The 27,217-nt window shown below is 38.5% G+C and overlaps 1 protein-coding gene across 1 annotated transcript in view; it reads left to right on the top strand.

Moving 5' to 3' along the window:
- The window catches only part of CSMD1 (CUB and Sushi multiple domains 1), a 1,960,312-nt gene that overhangs the window by 1,380,139 nt on the left and 552,956 nt on the right, over positions 1-27,217 (top strand). The window contains exon 12 of the mRNA XM_074947791.1: positions 9,456-9,568. Within this exon, the coding sequence (XP_074803892.1) occupies positions 9,456-9,568 (113 nt within the window). The remainder of the gene's footprint in view (positions 1-9,455; positions 9,569-27,217) is intronic.

Here is a 27,217-nt window from a genome sequence, read left to right as displayed (position 1 = left end):
AATCTCCTTCCTTAGAAGTTTTTAAGGTCAGGCTTGACAAAGCCCTGGCTGGGATGATTTAATTGGGGATCGGTCCTGCTTTGAGCAGGGGACTAGATGACCTCCTGAGGTCCCTTCCAACCCTGATATTCTATGATTCTATGATTCTAAGAGTATGGGGGGTTTTTTTTTGTTTGTTAGTTGGTTTGTTTTTTAGGGTTTGTAGGATGTGGAGGGAAGGATTTTTAGTGGTTTTGGAGTATGTCATTTTTTATGTTCCGGTTAGTTGAGTACCTAGGAAGTTGGTACAATGAGACTCAAAGTAAAAATAGAGCCAAGCTGAACTGAGGATATCTGTGGACACTAGTTGCATATAGCAGCATCAACGGCAACGTTTCAGAGTGTCAGCATGCCATATGGGTGCAATTAAGTATACAAATAGCATAGGTAATTTGTCACCTGTGAAGAATAGAGCATTACTGTCAAACTCAGTCTGTCTCTGTACAAGAGGAAGAATACTTACAAAATCAATGAAAGGTCAGTCAGTCCAAGGGGAAAAATGCTTTAATGTATTGAGAACTCAAGAAATGGCTGAGACTGAGTTCTGTTAGAAATTTATACTTCATAATGGAATTTAGTATTGCTGGTGTACAGATCATTGACTTATAAAATACTTAGCTCACTTTATGCAAATTGAGCTTAACTTTATGTAATTTTTTTTATAAAATCTCCAAGAATATACAGTTTTTGTTGAACAATACTGTACACAATAAAATAAGTCAAAGAGAAAAAATAGAGGGTAAAGTTTAAACAATTCTTTAAAAATAATATGGAATCTTGATGGTGATTATTATAACAATAATAATTAATATTACAATGGCAGCCAAAGGACCTCAGTCAGGATTGGATCCCCATTTTGATAGGCGATGGCCAAATAGCAGACATAGTCTTTGCTCCAAATAGCTTAGTCTAATTAAAGAGAGGATGCAACAAGTATAGCAAACAATAGGAGGGAAACGGGGAAGGGAGCCAGAGGTTAAGAATAGGAATATCATATGGCTACATAGGCTAAAATTATGCACAGGTGATGGTTCCAAAATATTTGTGGGTTTTTTATTAACATTTCCAAATTTCTCTGTCAAAATTATAACACTTCTCCTTCATTCCCTTGCAACCTGGAAGAACTGACCCTAGATTCACTGAGGTTTTACATGATTTCATTTGTCTTTGTTTTCCCTTCTGTGTAGCCTGTCCCAAACTGCCCAGCTAACATTACTAGTTCTTAGAAAACAAACAAACAAAATGATCCCACCTGCTACTTCAGATATTAATCTCCTTTCCTCTATATAAGCTCCCCATACCCCAGTGAGTGTCTGCCTACTAGGGATGTTAGGGTTCACACATTCTTTCCTTCTATAGATCCCAGCAGGCACCAAGTGCAAGGTGGCAGAAAGTCCTTTGCTCAGTTATAGACGTTGTGCCTTGATATCACTGTGATTTGCAGTTACATAGGTGCCACTGGTGGCCTGCTCACTACCTAATAGCTTCTTCCAAATCTTGTTATCTAAAAGGACATCATAGTGATTTGTAATTTAAATTGACATAGAAATTATCTATATGGAAGTTGACTCTCACCTGCTTTTACTTTGGTAACATTTTACACCCTCTCTTACTTTGGTAGCATTTTATACACCTACCCAAGTTTAAACATTACACAAGATGTAATGTGGTAGAGAATCAGGGCACAGATCATATCATCCACCACAGAAACACATTCCCCTCTAAGGCGAATTTCTTGTTAATGTCTACTAAGGAATACTTCTTAGTTTGTTGCACTCCTGTGTACTTTTCTGATTCTGTGATGGTGTGGATGAGATTCAGATATGTAAAATCAAACTGCAAGAGTAACTTCAAAAAACCAAAACAAACCTGGAAATATTTCTTATATGGCATTTATTTCCCTCCTGCACCACTTATACCCTAGAATTAGCTTTCTCCTCGTTGTTAACTGCCATTAGCAGTAATGAGAGCTCAAGTGATAGAATCAGACCTCTTGTATAATATTTCAAGTAACAATTTCTGGTTAGTTATTAACTCCCATAGGATCCTTCTAGACAAAAAATGGTATACAATGGATTTCCTACTCCTTTGTACATACAATTTTAAGTCCACTCTGCCTTCAGTGTGTACAATAATTCCTTTCACTAACTGCCAAGAAGCATTGTTGCTTGTATTATTGCAGATGCAGTCATCAACCTAGAACATAGAGGCAAGTATTTTTTTCACAATACCTTTCCAAATTATTTTTCTATCAAAGTGTTGTGTGTAGGGCCTCAGCCAAAGCCCAGCCATATTTACCTTCAAAGTAAACATTTTCCAATGCAAATTATTTAATATTTCCTTTTATTAAATATATACATTTGACACATCTGCCAGTCTACTGTGGGTTCTTTGTCTCTGGGGAAATTATGTTGTTAGGAACAGACCAATCACTTTCTAGATCAGGGTTGAACTTTTGATAAATCCTGTAGTTCCCTTAGTATTAACAGGATGTTGTCAATCCTCCCATATTTACACTTTTTTAAATACAGAAAAATCAGTGGATTTCACTTACATTTCTGAATCAGCTCTTTCTCTGGACTTTTCTGATATGAGGTTAAAGATATTTTCTCTTTTTGGAAGTATTTCATCAGAATTTCTCTGCCATTAAGCAGTTTCTCAAAATGGCTGACCTGCAAAAGAAAGCTTTGTGGCTGGAGTAGCACTTTAATCCGTGTTCTACATTCTGTTCTCCTTCCTATTTCTATGTTGAGGGGAATTTAAAAAAAAAAAACCAAACAAACTGAAAGTAACCTTTTTACTCAGCAGTAAACTATACTGTTAGCAACAGGCACCTGGCCCTAAACAATAGCAAGGAACAACAACAACAAAATTACTCTGTTTATGGAAAACCAACTGCTAAATTAGGCAGTTAATGGCAGCACCTAAATACTGTGAACAATAGTCAAAATGGCAGAAAAAGAAACAAATCTGTAACTCATCTACACTATCAAAACAGAAAAGTAGATAGTCTGACAAGACTACAATTACAACCCCTTGAAGACTTTCAGCTACTTTCAAGACTGCTAAGTTTCCAGAGACGCAATCAGGCTTTTTCAAAGGAAGATGGAACCTACCTATCTCGCTGGATTTCGGAATAGAGGTGCCTTTCTCCTTAAGTAGGCCCATCTACACACCAAATTTCTAGTATCAGCCTAATCTGAGGATTAATTTTCCAAATGTGGTAAATGCCAATCCTTCCTCCATAGATGAGAAACCTCTTTAGACTGCCGAGTAGTGGAAATTGTCCAGCAAGTCTATCATACAGAACTGAAACAATTCTTTGTAGTTACTTTCATAGTCTGCATAAACATATATTTCTTGCATCTATTGAAGACATGAACCCTATTGCTAGTCCCTGAGAGAGACTGCACAGTTATTACTTGCTATTTTTTGGTTATTTATTCCGAAAAGTTCCACTTGCTCCAGCGTTTACCAAAAGAAAACAACAAACAAATGAAAACATGCACTTTACTGGTCTTGCATCAACTACCAGAATAATAGCTATGAGAAAGAAAGAATCTTACGTGTCTATTGAAAAAAGCCACCTAAATGAACAAAATAGTTGGTCAAACTCTGCTAGATTATAGATTATTTACAAGCCATTCCAAAATGATTCCCAGTTCATGGATCGTTAGGACTCTCTAAACACCATCACGCTCATCAAGATATTCATTAAAATAAGAGATGTGAGCAAACTAGGTTTCATGTGCACACAAAGTATCTAAGAAATTCTTCACTCACTCAAAGTCAATTTATGAATCTCTTACAAAGCATCTATGGCTCAGTCACAATTGTGATGGGCCCTGTGGAAAGTTCACACAAATAGAGGCTTTTCTTGAATGATACTTCACATGACGCTGCCATAAATATTCTTTTATCTTTTATACTGGCATCCCAGCTCCCAGCGTTAACACTATTCCTAGTCTTCTAATCCTTAGTGCCATGAAAACAGATTCTTATGAACTATCAGAATACTGAAGAGCAGTGATCACTACAGATGGAAATGCCCTTAGACTAAGCCTGAATCTGCACTGCAATAGGGCTCAAACCCCAGGTCCCATTTGACTGTGGCTCAAACCTCCGCCACCATAGGGTCCTAGGACCCAAAGTCTGAATCTGAGAGATGTGTGTACAAATGGAAAGGGTGTTTGGGCTCAAGACTGAATGTGAGCCTGAGTCTGTGCTTGTGCTTACCTTGCAGTACAGACATACCCTAAGGGGACTACATCTCATCTCTTATTACCTGAGGACAATAGTTATTCCAAAACAGAATCATGCATATCACTTGACTGGAAATCAGGGCCATCCATCTAGCCACCATATAAATTCAGAACTCCTTATCAAATTTGCTGCATTGTGGTTATGATAGCTCTGACTATAATGTTGTCTATCTACATGATAAAGGAGAGCAAGATTAACCAGCAAGATGAACCAATGTTTACAAGGAATTTCTCCCTTTCTTCTCAAATATGTAGAAAAAAAATCAGCTAGAGTTCTCCATATCAAGTAATAAATCTGCCAATTTGGACACAAGAACAAATGGATATAAACGAGCCATCAACAAGTTCAGGCTCAAAATTAGGCAATGGTTTCTAGCTATAAAAGGAGTGAAGTTCTGGGACAGCCTTCCAATGGAAGCAGTGTGGGGAAAAAAGCTAACTGGCTCCAAGACTGAGCTGAAGTTTATGGAGAAGATGGTATTATAGGACTGCCTACAGTGGCATGTGGCCCATCGGTGACTGCCAGTAGCAAAAATCTCCAACACCTGGAGATGAGACACTAGATGGGGAGGGCTTTGAGTTACTGCAGAGAATATTTTCACGGGTATCTGCCTGGTGGGTGTTGCTCACATGCTCAGCGGCTAACTGATTGCCCTATTTGGGGTCAGGAAGGAATTTTCCCCTGGCTCAGATTGGCAAAGAACTTTGGGTGTTTTTTGCCTTCCTCTGCAGCATGGGGCACAAGTCCTTTGCAGATTTAAACTAGTATAAATGGTGAAATCTCTGTAACTTGAAGTCTTTTAATCATGATTTGAGGACTTCAGTAACTCAGACAGAGATTAGGGGTCTATTTCAGGAGAGGGTGGGTGAGTTTTGTGGCCTGCAATGTGCAGGAGGTCAGACTAGATTATCATGATTGTCCCTTCTGACCTTAAAGTGTATGAGTTTATAAATACATATAAAAGCAGATAGACTCATTGCCAAATGTATCAGTCAGAATGGAGCATATATAATCTTATCACATAAAGGAAAAAATCAGAAACTCATTCATGGACCATGAGAGAACACCAGAAGACTGCATTTGAATTTTTTTGTGGGGGGAAATAGGAGCTATCTATGCCTTATCTGAGTTGTTGATGAAAGCATTTCTCTTCAGCCCGACTCTTAACCAGGATGCTTTGGAAAATCAAGAACCAACTACACTAACCAAATATACTACAGGATATTAGTTGAAACTTTGCAGTTATCCAGAAATGACTCCAACAAGAATCCCTGTTTTCCAGAAGATGACGAAAATCCAGTCGTCACTGGTCAGAGAAATCCTTTAGAGAAAATGCAACCAAAATAAAACAGATTTTACAATTCCTTCAAAATTCCATTTCTATAATTAGAAATAAGACTAGTTTTCTGAAGATCTGCCTTTCAGCAATAACCAGCTGTGACCGGGGTCCCAGTGGAGGCCAGCTGAGGTCTCTCAATTAGGGTGAACTGCAAAGAATGGGGCAGATAAGCCCCAAAACTGGTGGATATTTTCAATACTTAGATTTACCAAGCCAGCAGAAAACAGCTTCTTTATTACCTCACTGGTTTCCAGAAGACAAAAACACAGTTCTCTTGAATTAACCCTGCCTCCGGACTCCATTCAGGTACCCAAGACAAATATGATGAAGATTTCTGAAAATCTTATTTCATCATATAAAAGAAAAGGTTCTACCAATCCCAAAAAATCAGACACATTACCTCCTAGGTTATTGGTTATTCCAGATCTTACCCAAATACACGCTTACACCAATTATTATTAACTAAACTAAAATTTATTTAAAAAGAAAAGAAAGAGAGAGAGAGTATGGTTAAAAGATCAATATACATACAGACATGAGTTCAATTCTTGAGGTTCAGATACATAGCAGAGATGGTGAGCTTTGTAGTTGCAAAGAGTTCCTTTAGAATTTAGTCCATAGGCTATAGTCCAATGTCCAATATCACCTTCAGGGAGTACCAGCATAACTGGGACCTCAATCTGGTGACTCAAACTTCCCCTGATGAAGCTTAAGCAGATCTGAGATACAAAGGATTGGGACCCAAACATCTTTTATACAATTTCAAGCCTTCTTTGACAGGTTGTAGTCCCTCTGGAAACAAAAGGTAATTAGGGTGATTTTGAAGAAGGTCCATCACTGGTACTTAGCTATACAAATTAACATAAGGCAATTGCCTGTTCCTTCACCATTCACAGATGATTTGCTATACATTTCAAACAGAGATGAATACAGCGATATCCCATGTTTATAATTCATTTAAATGCCAGGATGTCATTTTGATCTCTGAATTAACAGAATACAGCACAGAGAGGGACTGTTGGTTACATTGTTGACCACTCCCCATATATATGTAAATACACAAAAACACAAACATTATCTCCCCTTATGTCTTTAAGGGTTGGATTTGAGTCATTTATTTTGCAGGATGCTTAACCCTTTCTGGCCAGGAGTCACACCAGCATAATGGGATCAGGCAGACTAAGTGGCACCTCTTCTCATCCTCGGTTTTTGGGCAATGCCTCTCTTCAGTGAGAAACCAGATAATAGATTCCCCTCTGAAACGTTTAAATGGGTCCTGGGAGTTCACTGCCTTAATGGAAATTTCACTTGTTTGTTCTAGAGATGAATTCAGTATGATAGATATGTTTGAATAAAAAAAGAAAACATTTTTAAAGCTATTCATTTATTCTGTGCTAAAATAGAGAAGAAAAAACACCTTCAGAAGCAAAGGCAATTTTTGCCTGTTTCTAATAAACGTTTAACTTCTCCTTCAAAAATATTTATCCTTCCCATGCCCCACCAAGGTCTCCGCTTCCAGACGAACAGTGATTCTGTATCTAATATATTTATTAGTATTTTTGCAACTTTGGGAAAATCCCAAAAGATCCCAGGAGTAGGAGCTTACCCCATTGCTAAAAGCATGATTGCTCTGGTTCTGCCTTCTAGTCTCCACAAAGACAGTGTACCTAAAGTAGCTTTGGAAGGCATGGATGCTGGGAGACAATAAATGATCAGGTAAGGCAAAATATGTTTTAAATGTGCTAATCACAAAATCTGCACACAAACATCAGTTATAACAACACACAAATTAAAATATAACTGACTTCAAAAATTTATTTTGAAATTAAAATGGCAAAGGCACGTGGATATGGTTTCTAATATTTCCAAAAAGTCACCAAATTTGGGATTTGGCAGATCAGCAAGGGAAGTAATTTGAAGAGCCAAAGCCCTAAATCATTTCAACAGTTCTCTCTCTGCAAACCCCTAAGAGGTCAAATAATCTGGGGAATATTAGTAAGAGAGCTGTCATGATGAAGCACAAGGAGAGAGGAGATCTCTGGATAGTTAGGATTGACGGTACAGGTAAGGGGAAATTGGGGAAGTATGAAACCCAGTGCTTGAGGATGCCATACACCACAGACAGAGCCAAATATTACAGGGGCCTCAACCCAGCCTCTAATTCTGTAGGTACGTTTTTACATCCTCAGTAAACTGCCAGCACAAATAGTGCTGTTTGAGATGACAGTCTACCTGATTTGCCTGTAAAATCAGGGATCTAAATGTTAGCATTTCCACCTACAAGCCCTCCCCTGCAGATAATAACATGCATAAAATTAGAATTAATTTTAAAAATCAGGCACAAAATGTTTTTTGTTTGTTTGTTTGTTTGTTTTTAAAGCTATGGAACTAATGTACTGGAGGATCCTTTGAGGAGCATTTGAATTTTTGCCTAATTTCAGTTATCTTATTTAGCTTTTCCTTCAGGTTTTTGTGCTTTCCATGTAAATTTGCTGATGTTCCTCTATTCCACATATAATTTCGGATGTTCTAATAATTAATAGCCAAGTGGAGTCAAGCTGAAATAATAGAAACTGGTCAAAAATGATTTATTTGGTTGCTTTAGCCTGTTCTTTTTCACAAAATGTACATGAATAGATTTTTATTTTTACAAATTTGTTCATTATTAATTGTTCAATGAATAGTTTTCAAGAACTTATTTGAGCTATGGATTGTCTGAATAGTTCAAGCTGCCTATTCAGTTCTGTTTCTGGTTGAAATGAATTTGATTTCTAGGTTAAATAAATCTCAGCTGTGGATCCAAACTTGCTATCACATGTACAAAACTGTATTGTTTACTGTATTTGCTGAAAAGCAAACAATACAGAGAGTGAACAGACTGAATCGAAACCAATTTTTAATTCAGCAACAGTTCATGTACAAGTTTTATGCCATTCAACCAGCTCTGTATACAATACATTGTACTTGAATATTGACCTTCATTTAAACCTCGATTGTGACAAATATGTTGGGCCAAATCCAGGACTGGCATAGACAGGTGCATTTCCATTGAAGTCAATTTGTCCCATTATGTTTTTGAAATTAGTTTTTCAGTGAGGACTCCCCTTGACAAACGATCTCTGCCATTCCAAAAATATAAACTAAAAATAAAATATGTTTTGGTGAAACTTTGAGGGTTCTTTTTTCCCTGCTTGATTACTTAGAATTTGCCATTTTCCCCATATTTTGTTGAAATTTTGTCAAATGGTTCTGTTCACCATTTTTATATATTATGGATATTTAGATAATCTCCATTAAGATTTACTAAGCAAAAGCTATTTATGACTGTAGTTCAGTTTCAATAATACATTTTCCCCATTCCAATTCTGAAGTCTTTCATTTTAACTCTGCAACAAAAGTTTCTTGGTATGCAGTCTTCCCTGTTTTGAGAAGAATTTTAGTTCCTTAGAGGATACTTGCCTTTTTTATTGTTACACTGAAGTGTTCAAGACTAGGTATGTGTAGTAGCTTACTGAAAAACAGCACATCATGCCACAAAATTTCACTGTTCTACTTATTGTATGTTGCATTAAAGCAGTTGCCATTAAAAAGTCTACATTTGCTAACAGTTATCACACATTGCTATCTGAAATACCAGTTATTTCCTAAAAATAGAGACTAGTGTGAATTGACTACTGCCGAATGTGGACGTTTTAGAACAGTAGTATAATGTAATGTAATTGTTTAAATATCATTTTAACATCAAAATATATTTTCTGTTCATCTATGTCACCCATGCAACTAGAAATGACATTGTGGTTTATCCTATCTGCAGACTTACTGGCTCTAGTGTTCCTGATCTTATTGTGAGCATGAGCAACCAGATGTGGCTACATTTGCAATCTGATGACAGCATTGGCTCACCAGGATTCAAAGCTGTCTATCAAGGTATGAACCAAAGTAAATTAACTCATTTACATTCATAATCTAGGATCCTTTGATACACAACAAAACATATATGTATTTACATGTACTTTAAATGGGTGTTTGTTTTGTATAACAAGGCAGTCTGTCAGTGCTAGACCAAAGGACTAATAGCTAGTGCAGGGGTGGCTCCAGCCTCTTCCTTGTAGAGGGGCTGAAGTGGGCCAGACACAAAATTGGAGGGCTGTGCCACCCCATGCCACGAGACCCTGCCCTCTCCGTGCCCCACCCTCTGGCCAGGTCAGAGGGTAAAAGCCATAGTCGGGCGGTTCAGGGCACTGGCTGCTTGCAGCTGGTAAGAGCTGCCCAGGTTGGGGACTGCGGATACTACACATGCCCTGGGCGGTATGCCCCAGCAGGCAGGTACACAGGCCAGGGACTGCTCTCAGGAACCCCAGCCTCCTGCCTGGGCTGACTTCTCCACTGTTGCTGGAGCTGCTCTGCCGTCAGAGCTGGGCAGCTAGAGAGTGGCAGTTGCTACAGGGGGGCTAAGGCAAATTTTGGGGTGACTATAGCCCCCACAAGCCCCCACCCCAGTATTGCCCCATGTCTAGTGTTAAGCAATGCCTCACTGAAAATGTTGGTTCAGAATGGCTGAGAATGGGGTTGTTATAAAAGTGAAAGCCAAAACTTTCTTACTTGTGTGGCTTTAAAATGAATGGAAGCTGTAGATCTACATCACCTTTGAAAATCACACCACTTTTATTTAGGTTCTGAAGTACAGAATTAATTGTTTAACTTTGGATACCTAAGTTTGCAAATCTTGGTTAGTATTATCAAGAATTATCAAAAGAGAGTTGGGAGGGGTGAAGCATTCGTATTGTTTTCATACACCATAGAGGCTCTTTTCAGATTTAACCAAATTTATACCTGCCATGTAAGCTACAGAATGAATGCATTTATTGTGGCTGTCAGTGAAAGAAAGGCCAGCATATATGGGGGAAAATATGGTCCAGAATAAAGAAGTTGTGGAAATTCTTAAACCCTCTACTTAGCTAAATTTATTCTGCTACTATGTCAAGCAGATGAGGGCCTGTAATGGGGTGCACTCAACCCTTGTGAGTGCCCCCTGGGCCAAGTGGGTGTACCTGCGCGCACTCGCTCTCTCAGATTGTCCCTGCTCTGGGATAGAGCAGCGCCCCAGGGGTCCCTCCCTAGAGACAATGTTTTCGCCCTCTTGGACTTCCTGGCTGCAGCTCTCCAGCTGGGCCACTATAGTTCACTTCCCCCTCTGGGGTCCTTAATGTCCAGACCACTTCCCTCCAGTGGCTAATCAGGGGTGGGGAGGGAACCGAGTCCACCCGGTACTCCAGGTCCCAGCCCAGGGACCCTGTAGAGAGCAGCCGTCTGCTGTGTGCCTTTAATTATATTGCACGGCTTCTCTAATTCCCTGGTTTCAGAGAAACAGCCGTGTTAGTCTGTATTCGCAAAAAGAAAAGGAGTACTTGTGGCACCTTAGAGACTAACCAATTTATTTGAGCATAAGCTTTCGTGAGCTACAGCTCACTTCATCGGATGCATACTGTGGAAAGTATAGAAGATCTTTTTATACACACAAAGCATAAAAAAATGGGTGTTTACCACTACAAAAGGTTTTCTCTCCCCCCACCCCACTCTCCTGCTGGTAATAGCTTATCTGAGTGATCACTTTAGATAAGCTATTACCAGCAGGAGAGTGGGGTGGGGGGAGAGAAAACCTTTTGTAGTGGTAAACACCCATTTTTTCATGCTTTGTGTGTATAAAAAGATCTTCTATACTTTCCACAGTATGCATCCGATGAAGTGAGCTGTAGCTCACGAAAGCTTATGCTCAAATAAATTGGTTAGTCTCTAAGGTGCCACAAGTACTCCTTTTCTAATTCCCTGGGCCACTTCCCGGTGGCCCCATGCCATCTTCACCCTTACCTCAGGGGCTTGTCCAAATGGAGTCCCAGCAACCAGCTCAGGGATCCTTCTGGCAGCGCTGCCCTGTCTGGGGTTCTGTAGCTCTGTCAGCCAGCCACACACCATCCACACTCCTACAGCTCCAGCAAGGAACTGAACTATTTCTGGTCCTGCAGCTCTACTTATACCAGGCTGCTGGACCCCAGTTGGCTTCGTCCCACACAGCCACATTAGGCAGCCTGGAGGACCTCTCTACTGCCTTTTTTTGCGGGGGGCAGGGTGTGGCAGGGGTCCTCAGAGGGTCTGGTATACCCCGTCACAGGACCTCTGTAACATAAGCCTTTATAACTATCTGTTTATGGACTTCAGTAATACCAGACTATGAGGCTTCTGATATATCGATTGGGTTGTTACACTTTGGCCATAAATATATAACCTGGTATTAATATACAGCAGGTATTATTTCAGAATGGACACTTTTTTATGATAATTGCAGCTCAAATTTTGCAGCTTAGAACAGATCTTAAAAAGTGGTATAATGCTTGATTTATTCCTGTTAGTTTAGTTTACCTTAAGGACAAGAGACAGTTACTGGTCTCATTAGTGATTTCTTTAAGAGGAGCATTCTCGGTATGTCAAGCAAATTGTTCCTATCTGATAGTTACTTTGTCAAAGTTATTTTTAAGAACTTTTCAAGCTCTTATCCGAGCCTGCCTTTAGCTATTAAAAAAGATTACTGGACAGTAGTTATTTCTTCTTCAAGCTGAATACTACCACTAATGGCATGTGATGCTCATAGCCTTGGGAACTTTTTGGAAACCAGTGCACATTGGAACAACATAACTGACCTCTCAAGACACCAGAACTTTTGGATCCAAGTTTACAAGAGGTCATGTGGCCTCCCATGTCCTCTGTTTCTTTATTTCTGAAGCTAGTTCCAAGTGCAGGATCTTTTGTTCTGTCCCAGGCTTTTCTGTTTTACAATTATTAATATTGTAATAGTAGTGTTAATAATGTTGAATCAGGGTCCTGTTCCTGTGCAGAATCAGAATAGGCCTCCTGAGAAAGGCTCTTTGCAGGATATAATGTATCTGGTCCTGGAGTTTCTCCAGCACTGTGGAAGTTGGGTCCATTATCTGAGTCTGTTGGTGTTAGGGCAACCTCCATGCTGAGAGTTTTAATGGTGCCTGGTTTTGCCTGGAACCAACACTAGTGTGTCTGGCATGTTTCCCTCTGTGCCAGAGGCAGCCTTGATACTGGGGAATCCTTCATCTCTGCACTAACCTCTCCTGACTCCTTTTAGATTACCCCCATTTTAATCCACGAATGAGGTGACAATATTGGCAGGAACTTCCACCTGAGAAGCCTGTTATTTTTCATCTCTCACAAAGGGGTCTAGAAGGGGTCTTCTTCTTTTATCACCACCATTGTGAAACCAGTCCTTTCTCTTCATGATCGGTCAGCATACATGACAACTTGTCTGAATTGGATGGTGATAAAGCAGGGGCTGATGTCAATTAATTTGCTAACTGCAAGAAGCTTAATGTTTTCTGCTTCTCTTGATCACACATCATGCCTGTGTCAGTGTCATTGTCTGCCAACTATAGACCATTTCTGAAATAGTCAATTTGGATAGCTGATACATACAGTTCAAGAAGAGACTCACTGTTTCTTTGGAGATCAAAGAAAAGGGGAAGAGAACTTTTTCTATCAATGAAGAGCTGCTGCATGCTGTTAGAGATCATAGAATCATAGCAGAATAGAGTTGGAAGAGACCTCAGGAAGTCATCTAGTCCAAACCCCTGCTCAAAGCAGGACCAACCCCAACTAAATCATCCTAGCCAGGGCTTTGTCAAGCCAGGCCTTAAAAACCTATAAGGAATGAGATTCCCCCACCTCTTTAGGTAACCCAGATTAGTGTTTCACCACCCTCCTAGTGAAATATTTTTTTTCCTAATATCAAACCTAGACCTCCCCCCCTGCAACTTGAAACCATTGCTCCTTATTCTGTCATCTGCCACCACCAAGAACAGCCTAGATCCATCATCTTTGGAACCCCCCTTTAGGTAGTTGAAGGCTGCTATCAAATCCCCCCTCACTCCTCTCTTCTGCAGACGAAATAAGCCTAGTTCCCTCAGCCTCTCCTCATAAGTCATATGCCTCAACCCCCTAATCATTTTTGTTGCCCTTCACTGGACTCTCTCCATTTTTTTCACATCCTTTCTGTAGTGGGGGGCCCAAAACTGGATGCAGTACTCCAGATGTGGCCTCACCAGTGCCAAATAGAGGGGAATAATCACTTCCCTCGATCTGCTGTCAATGCTCCTATTAATGCAAACTCCTCTGTTGACTTCTCCTCTGTTTGCAGGTCACTCAATTTGCAACTGGCTGATTTTTTTATAAGGCTGCTGGCTCAAAGCAGTTGCCCTGGCTCAAAGCCTTCCCTCCAATCAATCATTTAAAGCCCACCATAGCTCCTCTCAGACAGTTTCCAGGCAAACTACCTCTGTTGTCTTCTCCTCTGTTCACAGAGATACCACACCTAATCCAGAATCTGCATCTTCTATCACCTGGGCAACTGATCACTTAGATCAGATGCAACAGCAGAGAGTTTGGTGGTTCTTTACACATTTGACTTTTTCTTCTCCACTCTCACTGGCTAGTGACAAAACTGAGGTCTCCATGGTTGTTCACTTTTCTCCATCTAACAAAGGCTTTCAACAGAAAAATGTATTTCTCAGATACATTGAGTAGTCTTATTTATTCTCTGGTCATTGAGGCCCAAATCTGTTCTAGCTTTTGGACTCTCACCATCTCCTTGATAAGCAAAATAAGATGGTGGAAAGCATCCTTTCTGAAGGCCACATAATTTTTAAATGTATATTGTGTGGTACTTCAGATATGTCTGCATGAACTGTGGGATATGGCTTGTCTGTACTAATTTAAAGCAAAATGGAAATATATGTTTGATGTTGAGAGCTTTTAAAAAAATAGATACATAGCAAGACTGATTAGCATCTGCAGAAGATGGAGGAAGAGACCAAGTTTACTGCTCTGTTGTTGGGGATGACCCAAACTAGTTAAAGAGAAGTAACCATGCTTCATCAATTTGCAGCAGCTTCTGTTTCTTTTAATCTACTACTACTACAGAAGTCTCAACTGTAACAGCAACAAAATAGGAAAGTTAAGTTAATCATTTTAAGCTGAGATTTGCTTAAAGGATTGTTTAGCTGTGCATTAAACTTGTGCACCTAATGAGCTCAGCGCTTTCCTGAGGGCATAGTCCTGACCTCTAATTCACTTATGTCCATTTCTTCACATTCCTTTGCACACCATTTTGTCTCTTTCCCTGTGGCATGAGGTAGAATTATTACAGATTCTTGGGTATTGAAGATAATACAGTATGAATACATGGTCCAGTTTTACTCATAATGGAAATAGCAACTCTGCTCAAAAATGGATTTCCTTCTGGCCTGGAAATCTATGACTCTATTAAGGTTAGAAGTCCTGGGGCATAGAAAAGGACTTTTGTTGATACTTCCTCAGCCCCCCAAAAAGATGACTTTGTCCCATCAAGAACATGAAAAAAATTTAATTCCACATTCTGATTTTACATCACCTTGCCTTCCATGTGAGATTGCTTCAAGGTTCCTGACCTAGAGAGGTGAATTTTTGCTGTATCTGTCCATCTTATCAAATATCTTTATTTCTTTGTGGGTTACAGCCACTGCTACTATACAAGGCTGTTCTCTGGCTTTACTGCAGAACCAAAGTTATTCCCCCTGGATGTGTGGTAATAATGGCTGTATTGCTCAGACATCTGGGAATACATTGTCATATTGATAATGTTACCTCTAGATCTTCTGACTCAAGAAGATGGTCTTACTCTACATCTTAATCCTGAGTTATTCCACCTGGGTCCTCAGGGCATGGGATGTTAAAAATATCTTGATTTAATGTGCCCTGTGGTAATTCAGTGTATATCGTTGCAATCCATGGAAATATCTAGTTTGAACTGATACCTAGGTATGTAAAAGTCTTCTTTGATGGCAACATCTAACCTGTTTTTATTGTCAACTCCAGTGTCATCAATATTGGACTGTTTACAGGAAATCTTTCAGCTTCTCTTTGTCATTGATCAAAGACACCTATCTGCCATCTCAGCATACCAGCCTCTTGATGATAAGTGTAAAATCTTCAACCACGACTCTGTCAGAAGAGTCTTCAAAGATTCTGCTTAACATTTTTCCACCAATCAAAGAACCTGTTCCAGCAGAGAGTCTCATTTCATTGGTGACAAAGTTAATTGATTACCCACTTTGAGCCTTTATGGGACTTCCCTTTACTTTGCTGGTCACCAAAGACAGCCTTTTTGATCAGTTACCTCTGAGAGAAAGGAGAACTGCAGACTTTGATGGCTCATCTTCCCATCACAATGTTCCAGAGGGACAAAGTTGCCTGCGTCCTTATTTGAAATTTTTACTCAAAACAGTGTCTGAGTTTTACTTAAATCAGACCACGAATCTTCAAATTTTCTTTCCAAAGCCTTACAAGCTCCTAGATGAATCTTGACTCCGTAATCTAGAAATTAAGATGAATTCCAGGTCTATTTGGCTAAAACTAAGGTATTTAGGAAGTCTCTTGGATAATTTGTAGTTTATAGAGAAGAATGTAAAGGAAAATGTTGTTTCTGTCCCAATCCTTTCAGAGTGGATTAGATTATGTATTCAAACATGTGATAGTTTATTTAAGATACCAATACATGATGGATTTGCTGTTCATTCCACTAGGTCTAGGGTACTGCTCAGGCTTGCCTTCACAACATTTTCATATCAGAAATATATAATGCTGCTACATACAATATTATACACAGTCTTATTGAACCCTACTGTCTCCATTTGGCATCCAGGGTTAATGCTAGCTTTGAGAAGGCAGTTCTGTTTAATTAGAACTCTCCAGCCCACTTTCCTGGTGGTTCTACTCCTAATTAAACTTCCACAAATGGGAATATGCAAATATAATATCACAGAAGAAAAATATATCAGACACCAATAACTAGCTCTTCAAGAGAGTTGCTTCTACATATTTCTGCTACCTGCCCACATCTTCCTTTTAGTCAGTTACACTCTCCTAGGATTCTGGGCCTTAATGGGTGGAACTGATGAGATAGAGCACAACTCAGCCCTGTATACCCTCAGGTCAAACATTTGGTGTCTTACGCAGTTGCAAAAGGCATTGCTTTTTTAAAAGGTTTCTTAAGTTCAGCTACGTTACAGGTACAGCTTCTCACACATGTGAATATGTAGTAGTATTTCTCGTCAAAGAACTATGGTTGCTGGTAAATCTTTTAAATACACAGGAATGATGTAGATCCCATACCATAACAGCTGATGTAACCTGTGGAATAGAAGACAGTACAGTCAACACTGAAATTGGAGTTGGCATGCTCACTCAAAAGGGCCAATGGAAGCTTTGTTTTTTATAAAAAAGGATTAATATATAGCTGTATTGATATTACTTTCCAGTCGCATAATCAAGTGGCATGATTAGAAAGACAAAAAATACAACTGTCTTGTTTATGATATAAGTGAAATGATAAAAACCATCCATGATATAGGGTACTTTGTTTTAGAGGTAATGTGAAAATGCTGATATGGGAAAAAATGCTTGGGTGGGGGGAAGAGGTCTTATATTTCAAGACCTATAAAAGAAGGCTTGTAAATAACTGCAATAGTTTCAATTGTTCTCATTCCTACTAAATTCCCACAATGAGACCTTGTTACTGAATTTTGATTTTTCTTTTTGTTTTATTTATTTGTGCAATATTTAAATAAAGTAGTACATTCCCTGTGGTTGCATTCCTAGGAACCTATTTAATAGAATTTGAAAAATGGAGATGACTGATATGTGGAAGCTACTTCTAGAAATGGCTGTAAGCATGAAAGTAATTTCCCACTTTGATTTCCAAATTTTACTTATTAAAAAGGCATAAAAGTTGTGCAGACGCTGCACAAGATTCCATATGTAAAGATTGATATGACTATGCAGAAACCTTTAAAGTAAGTCAGATGTGCTTTTCTTTCAGAAAATGCAAAAAGCTAATGTTTAGTTCTTTACACATTTAGTATGCTTGTCCACAAAGGTCCAGAGTACAAATACTATTTCTTTAAACAGATACGTGCTCTATATTTTGGTTACCTTTTCAGGTAACCCTACATTTGTGACATTTTCTCAACAAATTAAATTTCCGCTAACCTGCTCCTTTTCAATAGCTTACATTTCATTTGAGATAATATGGAGAAATTGTGCTCGGGTTACAGCTGGGGGGAGCGGTGTATAAAAGTGGAAAGGATCACTTTTTGGATACAATATCATTATTTTATTACCTTATTGGGTTAGTTGCTTTCAATATATTATTATAATTATTTTTGGCAGCTTTATTTTCTTAAAAATTATCAGGAACTGAGTGCTGCTCCTTATGTTTTAGCAAGTATCTAATTTTCATGTTAAACACAATACTGCTTTATTTTGAAAATGATATTGTAAGGGTAATCTTCAGTGTCTCTGCCTATGTAGTTGAAGGTAGAGCTCTTTGTACTGGTTGTCTATGGCTTGTTGTTTAAAAAAGTCCTTATAGAATTAAAAAAATACAAATAAACCCAAACCCCAAAAGGTCTAAATTTATCGAATCTTTGGTTAAACAAATACTATTTTATCAGTGCTAATAAAGAGATTCTTTTTAAAGAGGATTTCGAAATGTCTAGGAATGAAGTTAAAAAGAAAAAAAAATCCTGTCCCTGTAAGCTGAACAGTTGATGAAGCCCCTGCATCACCCAATCACGAATTTTCTTGGCTATTGTTTTTAGTAAATTTTATTCATTATAGAAGAATAAGGTTGTATCTTAGGTTTCTGCCCCTAAACTCTGTAGTTTTTGTATCTGAAAATCTTCTCCTCACAGACAAGAGAATGGTTCTTTCTGACCAGATTCTGAGTTACAGTTCACAGGGCAAAGACTTAAATATATTCTGTTATTCTAGAACTACATCATGATACTGAGGTTACAGAAAATATCTAAAAGCCTTGGTTAAAATCCTTGTTGTGTTGTAGTCAATGGCAAAACTCTCTGACTTCAGTAGGACCAGGATTTCACCCCACAGACTGCTATAAGTAAAAAAAAACAAAAACAAAAAATTATTAGGTTTTGTTGCTAAAGCAGATGCCTTTTTATGTGTTGCAGGGTGATAGTCATCAATAATATTTTCTATTTGTAACAGCCATGAATTTATAATAAAACCTTGGAGTAGCTTATCAAAATGATACACGATGAAGTGAGCTGTAGCTCACGAAAGCTTATGCTCTAATAATTTGTTAGTCTCTAAGGTGCCACAAATACTCCTTTTCTTTTTATGGATACAGACTAACACGTCTGCTACTCTGAAACCTCTCAACTTCCACTGAAGTTCCATTGTCTTCGAAAGCAGTTGAGTATTCTTAGCATCACACAGGATCTATAGGAAATATCACTATATACAGAAAAGTAGTATGTCTTTCAGAATTTAGTATGGCATTTTAGAAGGAAATTATTTGGAGACATTTTTAATACAAACCACCCCCAAAAATAACAGTCTAAAATTCACTCACTTCTTAGAAGAATCCTTTTGAAATGTTCAATTTAAATTCATCACGCTCATTGACAAAGTACATTTTTTCAAATGATATTGTGTATGTTTTACCATAGCTGTTTAACTTTTAGCAGAGGGTAAACTAAAGGAATTTTTCCTTTTGATCTGCTGCAGTGCAGTAAAAACAGGGCCTTGTGTCAGACACACTAAAGAATTTGTTGAGTAAAATGCTATAGTTTTAGAACACATGTCCACAGTGTTATAGGATGTCCTTACTCAGGGCCGTCCCTAGGGGGGTGCAGAGCCCGGGGCATAGACACCAAGTTTCTAATCTGCTGAGGGGTGCTCCCCGCAGCTCTGGCCAGGCCCTGACTCCACTCCACCCCTTCCCCCAAGGCCCCACCCCACCCTGCTTCTTCCCAACCCTGCTCTGCCCCCGCCCCACCTCTTCCCGCCCTGCCTCTTCCCACTCCATCCTGCTTCTTCCCTGCCCAGTTCCGCCCCTTCCCCCGAGCATATTGCGCCCTTGGTCTCCCCCCGCACCCCACAGCGCCTCCTGACTCCACAAAACATCTGCTCTGCGGCAGGCACTAGGCACTGAGAGGAAGGGGGAGGTGCTGATCAGCCAAGAAGGATGCCTCTGTCCTTACTGGAGTACCCTCTTCCAGCAATCACTTAGACTCAGTTTCCCAGATGATCTTCCACTGCTCTGCCCACCTTCCAACACCTTCTGAGTTGCAGAGACATAGCTCTCAGGCTATTTCCTTTACAGTTCTATCCATTCTAGGACACTCAAAGTCCAAAAAAAGTATAAAGCAATATAAGCTCTTCACATTCCTCTGGGATATCTGCTGGTACCAGTCTGACCCTGGTCCTGGCCCTGGCCAGCCTTCTCTCCTACAGTGAGAGCTCCACATCTGCTCTATCTGCTCCTTCCAGCTGAGTAGGGCTTTTCTCTTTAAGTATCTCCCTGGAACTGCTCCCTGCTGAAGGTCTCTTAATTTGGACTAATAGGCCTTCAGTAGCCCATTAACCCCTGCCTGTTTTCTGTGCTCCATATACACAGATTATTTTCCTACAGACAGAGAAAGTATACTATATTGAACTTTGGGCTTAGAATGAGCAGGAATTAATTTTGACTATATTGCAGCAAAGACAGTATATGAATAATTTTGAGTGATATGCTGGAAAAGCTGCCAAAAGAATAATTCAATAGAATAGAGCTCAGTAACAATATTATATTTAAACTATACAGTGCCAAAGTCACTGGAAACAAGGAGACGGGATGACAGATGTTAATTAGCCTTCTTACTAAGAATATTGTGAGAGAGAAGGAAAAAGAAGGGTCTTGCAAGTCCATTTTATATTATGCACCAAAACATTAAAATAACATTGTGTGTCCAAAGTCAAGCATTCAAAAGTCATAGCAGTCAATTTATATATACTACACACAACAGAAAGAATCTTCAAAACTTTATTTAAACTGAAAAGTCATAACATTCTAGAATTTAGCCCCCTTTTGTGCATGTAGTCTTTAAATACATGATCGGTCCGTGCTGCCTCCCTCCTCTCCCCTGGACCTCTGCCTCACTCAGCACACAGGATGGACAAAACTCAGGGAATGAGGCAGTTCAATATTTTTATCCTCATCATTCAATGTGTGGTCCTTGCCTTATTTGCTGCACATCATCTTTCTCTGTATGTGGGGTCTATTCAAAAGCATTCATCACCATAGTGACCTTGGATATGTCTACATAGCAAAGAAAAACCTGCAGCTGGCCCATGTCAGCCAACTCGGGCTCACTGGGCTTGGGCTGAGGGGCTGTTTCATTGCTGTATAGACTTCTGGGCTCAGGCTAGAGCCCGAGCTCTAGGACCCTGAAGGGTGGGAGGGTCCCAGAGCTCAAGCTCCAGCCCAATCCCAGAAGTCTACACATCAATGAAACAGTCCTGCAGCGCAAGTCCAAGTTAGCTGGCACAGGCCAGTTGTGGGTTTTTCTTTGCTGTGTAGACATATCCTTTGTGTTTGTCAGACTGAATCAGATTTTTTTTTTCTAATTTCTGTTTGGCTTCTGAACCAAAAATCCATCCTCTTCTCAGCTTTAGTTGTGAGTGAGTGCTCTGTACTACTACAAATCAGGCAGCTGGTGTCTCAAATTGGGCAGTCAGAAAATGAGGAACACACAGTGGGGACTACTTGTCAACATTTTGGTTTAAGCAGCTTTCTCTGTATCACATTGAAAGATTGTGGCCATGTTAGGGATACAATTGAGTTCTCTTTCGTTCAATTACCTTAAGCATAAGACTGTGATTTCTCTTCCTTCAGTTCCATTCAGTCATTCACTCACTATACTGCCTTGTTCTATTGTTTTTATTTATTTTAACAAAATTTAAAACAACTGGCATGTGCCCTGCGGGAAATATAAAATCCCCAATCTCTTAGTGGCCTGGAAGTACAAATGGGACATCTCACAGCAGTCCTGATTCTACCACAGGCCTGAACTGAACCAGTGGTCTGTGATTTCACAAAGCCGAGGTATTCTTTCACTTGACCTTTTAGGTATCCATTTGTGATAGAATTAGTTTAGCTCTGTGATTGTAATAGTACATAATAACAAATCCAGTTAAAAAATAAAGATACAATTTTCATGATGTTCTATCAATATAAATGAGTAGAGGTTTCAAGAAGAGTATTTAATTAATCAGGCAAGGAGTCTCAAATGCGAGGTCTACAACATTAATGCAGTGTTGATGCTTAGTTGAGCCTTAAAACTTCAAGCTTTTCATTATGACACTGAATGGAAGCACAGATGCCTTTACATCTGAGATTGGCAATGGATCACTTTAAAATATGAATATGTTGTCCCTAAATAACTAATATTAGTGGTCATCTTATGAATATGTTACAATACTGAATGTAAACTAAATATTTTCCAGATTTTTTTTTTTTTTTACAAATGGCAAGGTAGTTTGAATACAATTCTCACAGTTATCCGTGCCCCACCACAGTTGATTTAACTCTTTGCCACCAGTCTGCTATATTAGAAAACCTATACCTTTAAAAAATTAATTAAATTAGGCCTTTGGCTTGAATGGTATTGGTCTCTCTAAACTTGCAAATGAAGACACTTGCATGGTAGGAAATGAGTGAACACAGTATATTCTTTGAAAGAAATATATCAGGATTCAATCAAAGCAAGCTGTGTTTTAGAAGATGTTTCTAAATTAGGCCAAAGCTTTTCCCTTCCTCTTTCTTTCTCCCTGTTCACATATATTCAGTTATCTCTTGACCTTTCCTCCTTTAGGCCCTGATTCAGCAAAGCACTTAAGCATACACATAACTGCAAGCACATGCTTAAATCCCATTGATTTCAATGAGACTTAAACATGTAATTAAGTGCATTGGTAAATTAGGAAGTTTTAATTTGCAATAAGAAAAGGAGTACTTGTGGCACCTTAGAGACTAACAAATTTATTTGAGCATAAGTTCATTTTAGCCATTAATTACAACTACCAGTAGTCGGCCTTTTACTTTGGCAATAATCAGTTCTTCACATAGTTTTGTTTCCATAGGGAAAACTCTGCATTGAATTTCACTATGATGTTATGTAAATCAATGGGTGCATAGTCCCATACAGTGCAAGTTAGTTGCATGGGTGGAGAAATGGCAGTCACTTCACTTCCCTCTATGGCAAACTGTTATAAAAAAAATGATATGAAGCAGTTCTTGCTGTGTTATAGCATGAACTGATTTTCTAAAATATAATGGCAGCTGTTCAGCCAAGTCCTACAGTAAGTTTTTAAAGATGTGAAATATGTATAAAGCGTAGTACAGCACTACTCAGGTTGCCTATATGGAAAAAGATGATTTTAGCATGGGTAAGTTACCAGTTGGGAGCAATAGGAGCGAGTGTCATAGTTAACTAATAATTACTAGAAAAATCCAATTTATAATTCAGTCGCAGTGAAGTCCTTATCACTAACTTTGCACAAAACAGGATTAGTACCGGTGAAACATACAGGGTTTGGGTTGGAGGATGGAACCAACTTCCCAACCTGTAAGTTACCCAAAGAGCCTCTGTACAGCTGTTACTATAGCTCCCAGGTGAAATTCATAAAAAACAACAACAAAGGAATCTTGAGACTGTTTGGGCATAAAGTGTGTTGGAAATAATTTTAATACAATATGTTCTCTAGATTGTTTATGTTCATTGCAGTAATGTACGTCTAATGCCCTTTTATTACTATTTAGTATTTAAAATTAATATTGTAGTAGCACCTTTCTGAAGGCCTCAACAAAGTTGGGACCCCATTGTGATGGACACTATACTAAAAAAAGAAGTAAATTACAGTCTCTGTCCCAAACAACTTAGTTTAACAGATATTGCATTCAATTATAATAATGTTTGATATATTGACTTGTTAAAACACTTGCTGAAAACATCTTGCATTCTCTTGTAGGAGTCATTGAAAATGCTAATCCATTGGGGAAAATATTTTGTGGGGGGAAAAATGCTGGGGGATGTTGGTTTGTTTTTTATGCCTTGGACTAGGTTTCCTTCTGTTAAAGGCAAAATAGAAGAGTGAAATAGAGCAATAATTAGAGAGGCAATTGTGATAAAAAATAGGAACTTGGGTACCATGGTGACAGACATGGAATAAGAACTTACATAGGTACGTGGATAAATAGATAGATATATAGTGATCAAGATGGGCTTGTAATAAAAGAGAACACAAAGCGGTTTGGACACAGACGAAAATGGGTCTTTCTCCCTGTCTGTTTTAAACCAGGGTTTAATTGAGAATAAAAAAGCAGCAGTGCTGTTCCTGCAAACCAAGCTCTGCCCACTTGATTCACCAAAATGAGGTCTTTTGGTTTGAGTGTAGTCTTGAACCACATTTTTTCACATAAGTCTTATCCCCTTTATAGAGAGCTCTGTCCTTAGAAGCACTCGAAACAATGAGTTGCATGGCATGTCCACCAATTAAAAAAAGTTACTCAGTCATCTCTGACTTTGTATGAGGCTTTCTAATTTAATATTACTTTTGGACACAAAGAAAGCCAAGAAATGTAATGCCTGTGATATGAAAGACTTTTTTTTTTCAAATGCTATTTACCTGTTTATCCTTTCATATCTACATATGTACTGTATATAAGCTATAGCTGTTAATTTATATGCACATCATATGTTTAATATTTTAAAGGATTATTTTTGTTGTTGCTTTCAACTGATCCATTTGTCAGGTTGTAAGGGGAGGGCTGCATTTAAATCATTAGCTGTGGTGTTTCTTGTTGACTAAAGTTCCCTCCCCTCACTTCTGAACCAGCAAGGATGGAAGGTAGTGTTTCCTCAGAGTGTATAGACACTTATATTCATCAATCACCTTATCAAAGATACAGTAGCTATCAAATCCTTATATGTTGTTTTTTGCTAAAAGGCTGCCACTGTTATATTGGAAATAAAATATGCTGAAGGTTTAGTTTATTGCTTTCCTGTTAAGTAAAGAAAAGTAATCTTGTAATCCTCAGTGCAGTATGATTGCAAGAACAAGAATGTCTCATCTTCTGGTGGATTCTTTTGCTCTTGCAGCTATAATGATGTGGTAAATACATTCTTTGTTCTTAGATCTTTTTTATTTTCCTTAAGGTCAAAACTGTTTTCTATCCCTCAAATCAGATTTGTTTATTGGTTTCTAAATCAATCTTCAATCAATTTATAGTTTATTATTACTTTCAAATTATTTTGCTATTATCAGTAATATTTTTTTAATTAGAATATTTTTGCTGAGTGAATATTTCTTTGTTTTCCCCTATTTTTTGTTCTCCCACAAGGATATTCAGGGGACACAGTCCCTTTGTTGCTTTTGCATACACCATTCTCCATAGAAACTTCATGCAATCCAAGTTGCAGGATCTAAGTTTCCTACATTTAGCCCCAAAGCTTTCTCTCTAGGCTTTTCTCAATGTTTGTTCAGGTTGTGCCTGGTGCTTTCTTGCTGCCTTCTCTCACAAAAACAGAGGTGCATACTTCCACCAAATAATTCCCAGCAAAAACAGTCTGATTACATAGTTCTAATTCCTGCAAGGACTCATGTGTGCCTATAGTTTGGTTTGGGAATCCTATTGTTTCTTACATTTATCCCAAATGAAGCGTGGCTGTTACATTCACTAGTTTCAATGACATGTTGCCCACAACAATATGAATAACCTAGTTCTTATTTTTCATGTATATGTAATTATAAATTAATCCAACTGCTCTGTAGTTGTTATGAAGTATGATGTCTGAGTGTTTAAGGCACTTGACTACAATCCTGAAGGTTATGGGTGTGAGTCTTGCTTAATCTCACATTGAAAATTCACTTAGTTGCAAGATGGGTATCTGATCCATTGGGTTAGGGCAGTCAAAGGTGGTCAGATGTGAGGCTGGCCACATCACTCCCCTGTGTGCTGTTGGCTATGAAACTGATATGCCTTAGTGACATTAGCCCAAAGTGAATCGCTTGGCAGAACTTTGACTTGCTTCATAGTTTAAGCTTTCTATGAAGTATGTACAGTGTATTTAAGAATCACAAAGGAATGATGTATAGCCCTGAAATAGTTCATGCATTATATACTGGTGTTAATGTGATACATTGACATATGGAGGGAAATTATACATTTATTATTTTAGATATGGAGTGCTTGTGCCATTTTGGAGGTTTTTTTTATATTCATTATCCATGTATATAGATCAACAGTCATAGTTCTGTGGAATGAGCATTGATCCAATTTAATTCACAAGGTTGAGGTACTTTTAATAAGTGAACTTAAAAGGAAGGATTGTTTTGTAGTTAAGGCACTCGGACTGGAATTCAGTCTTGGGTTCGTATCTCAGCTTTACAGACTTTGCATTTGACTTTGAGTTGTCATATAGTTGTTCTATACCTCTATTCTCCCTCTGTATTATGAGAATATCGTATTTGTGTTGCAGGTGTGTTTTGAAGAGAAATACATTAATGATTGTGAGGTGCTCAGATACAACACACATAGAAATACAGATACATTGAATACAAGTTGTTCTGTTGTCCTCAAAAATAGTAGTAAAAATTAACGTAATTAATTAGTTCAAGTTTCCAGATGTCAGACATAGGTTTTGCAATAGATAGCCATAAATATATAGTATCAACATGTTAACATTATTTTTGTATTAAACTTAATTTCATGCACAGAGGATTCACTAAAGCAGCGTATTAATTACACCTCTTGCTCCACTGAATCTCTGTGAGCCTCAGAGTGGGATTTATCCACACTGAAGGGTAGGCAGACCAGCCTCAACCACTTTTAGGCCAATAGGAATTTCAGTAACTTTGGGCCACTGCTACTTCCTCCCTGGCAGCATTTCTGTCACTGGGACCTGGACTAACATTTATGCCAAAAGAAGCTACAGTTAACATGAAGTGAATCTAACCCACAGAATCCAAATTAACTTCCTTGCAGGCTTTGACAAATCCAAGTAAAGTTAGGGTGTACTGTACTTCACAAATTTGCCCATATATGTTGCAGAAACAATGTTTTACATCACCTATTAAGTTTCGTGAGTTGAGACCTACAATAATGGCGCTAGTCTGACATTTTGAAACATCCTCCATCATTTATAATGCTTATCTTGTCTTCTGTAAATGATGGTTTAAAATGAAAATGCATCACAGCAAATGATTAACAATATTTTATGAGTTTTTCCCTTGAACAATATTATGATAAATTCCCACAATAGCATTTGATTTTTGTGACAGTCTTCTTTTCTTTTTTTCTTTCCCACTAGAAGGATCAAGCAAGGAAAATTAGTTTGCCCTTCAGTCTTTGAAGTTTTTGATGCATGACACCTGCATTCTGGTGATAAAAATCAAGCACTACACTTTAAATGAGCAATAAGTCAGCCTTTCATACTGCCTCCCCAGTTGTGCCTCTTACATTAAGTTTCATTTTCCGATCCATGTTACTTTAAGTAGCCATCCTTTCTGTAAAAAGCAGTGAATGATTTGACTAAATGAGATGGTGACTGATACACCTCTGAATGCTCTCTGGCATAGACATTCTCTTTAAACATACCCCTTTGAACAACTGCA

Source organism: Natator depressus, chromosome 3, assembly GCF_965152275.1.
Source record: "Natator depressus isolate rNatDep1 chromosome 3, rNatDep2.hap1, whole genome shotgun sequence".
Classification (NCBI taxonomy): Eukaryota; Metazoa; Chordata; order Testudines; family Cheloniidae; genus Natator; species Natator depressus.
This window is presented reverse-complemented; position numbering and strand designations above follow the sequence as displayed.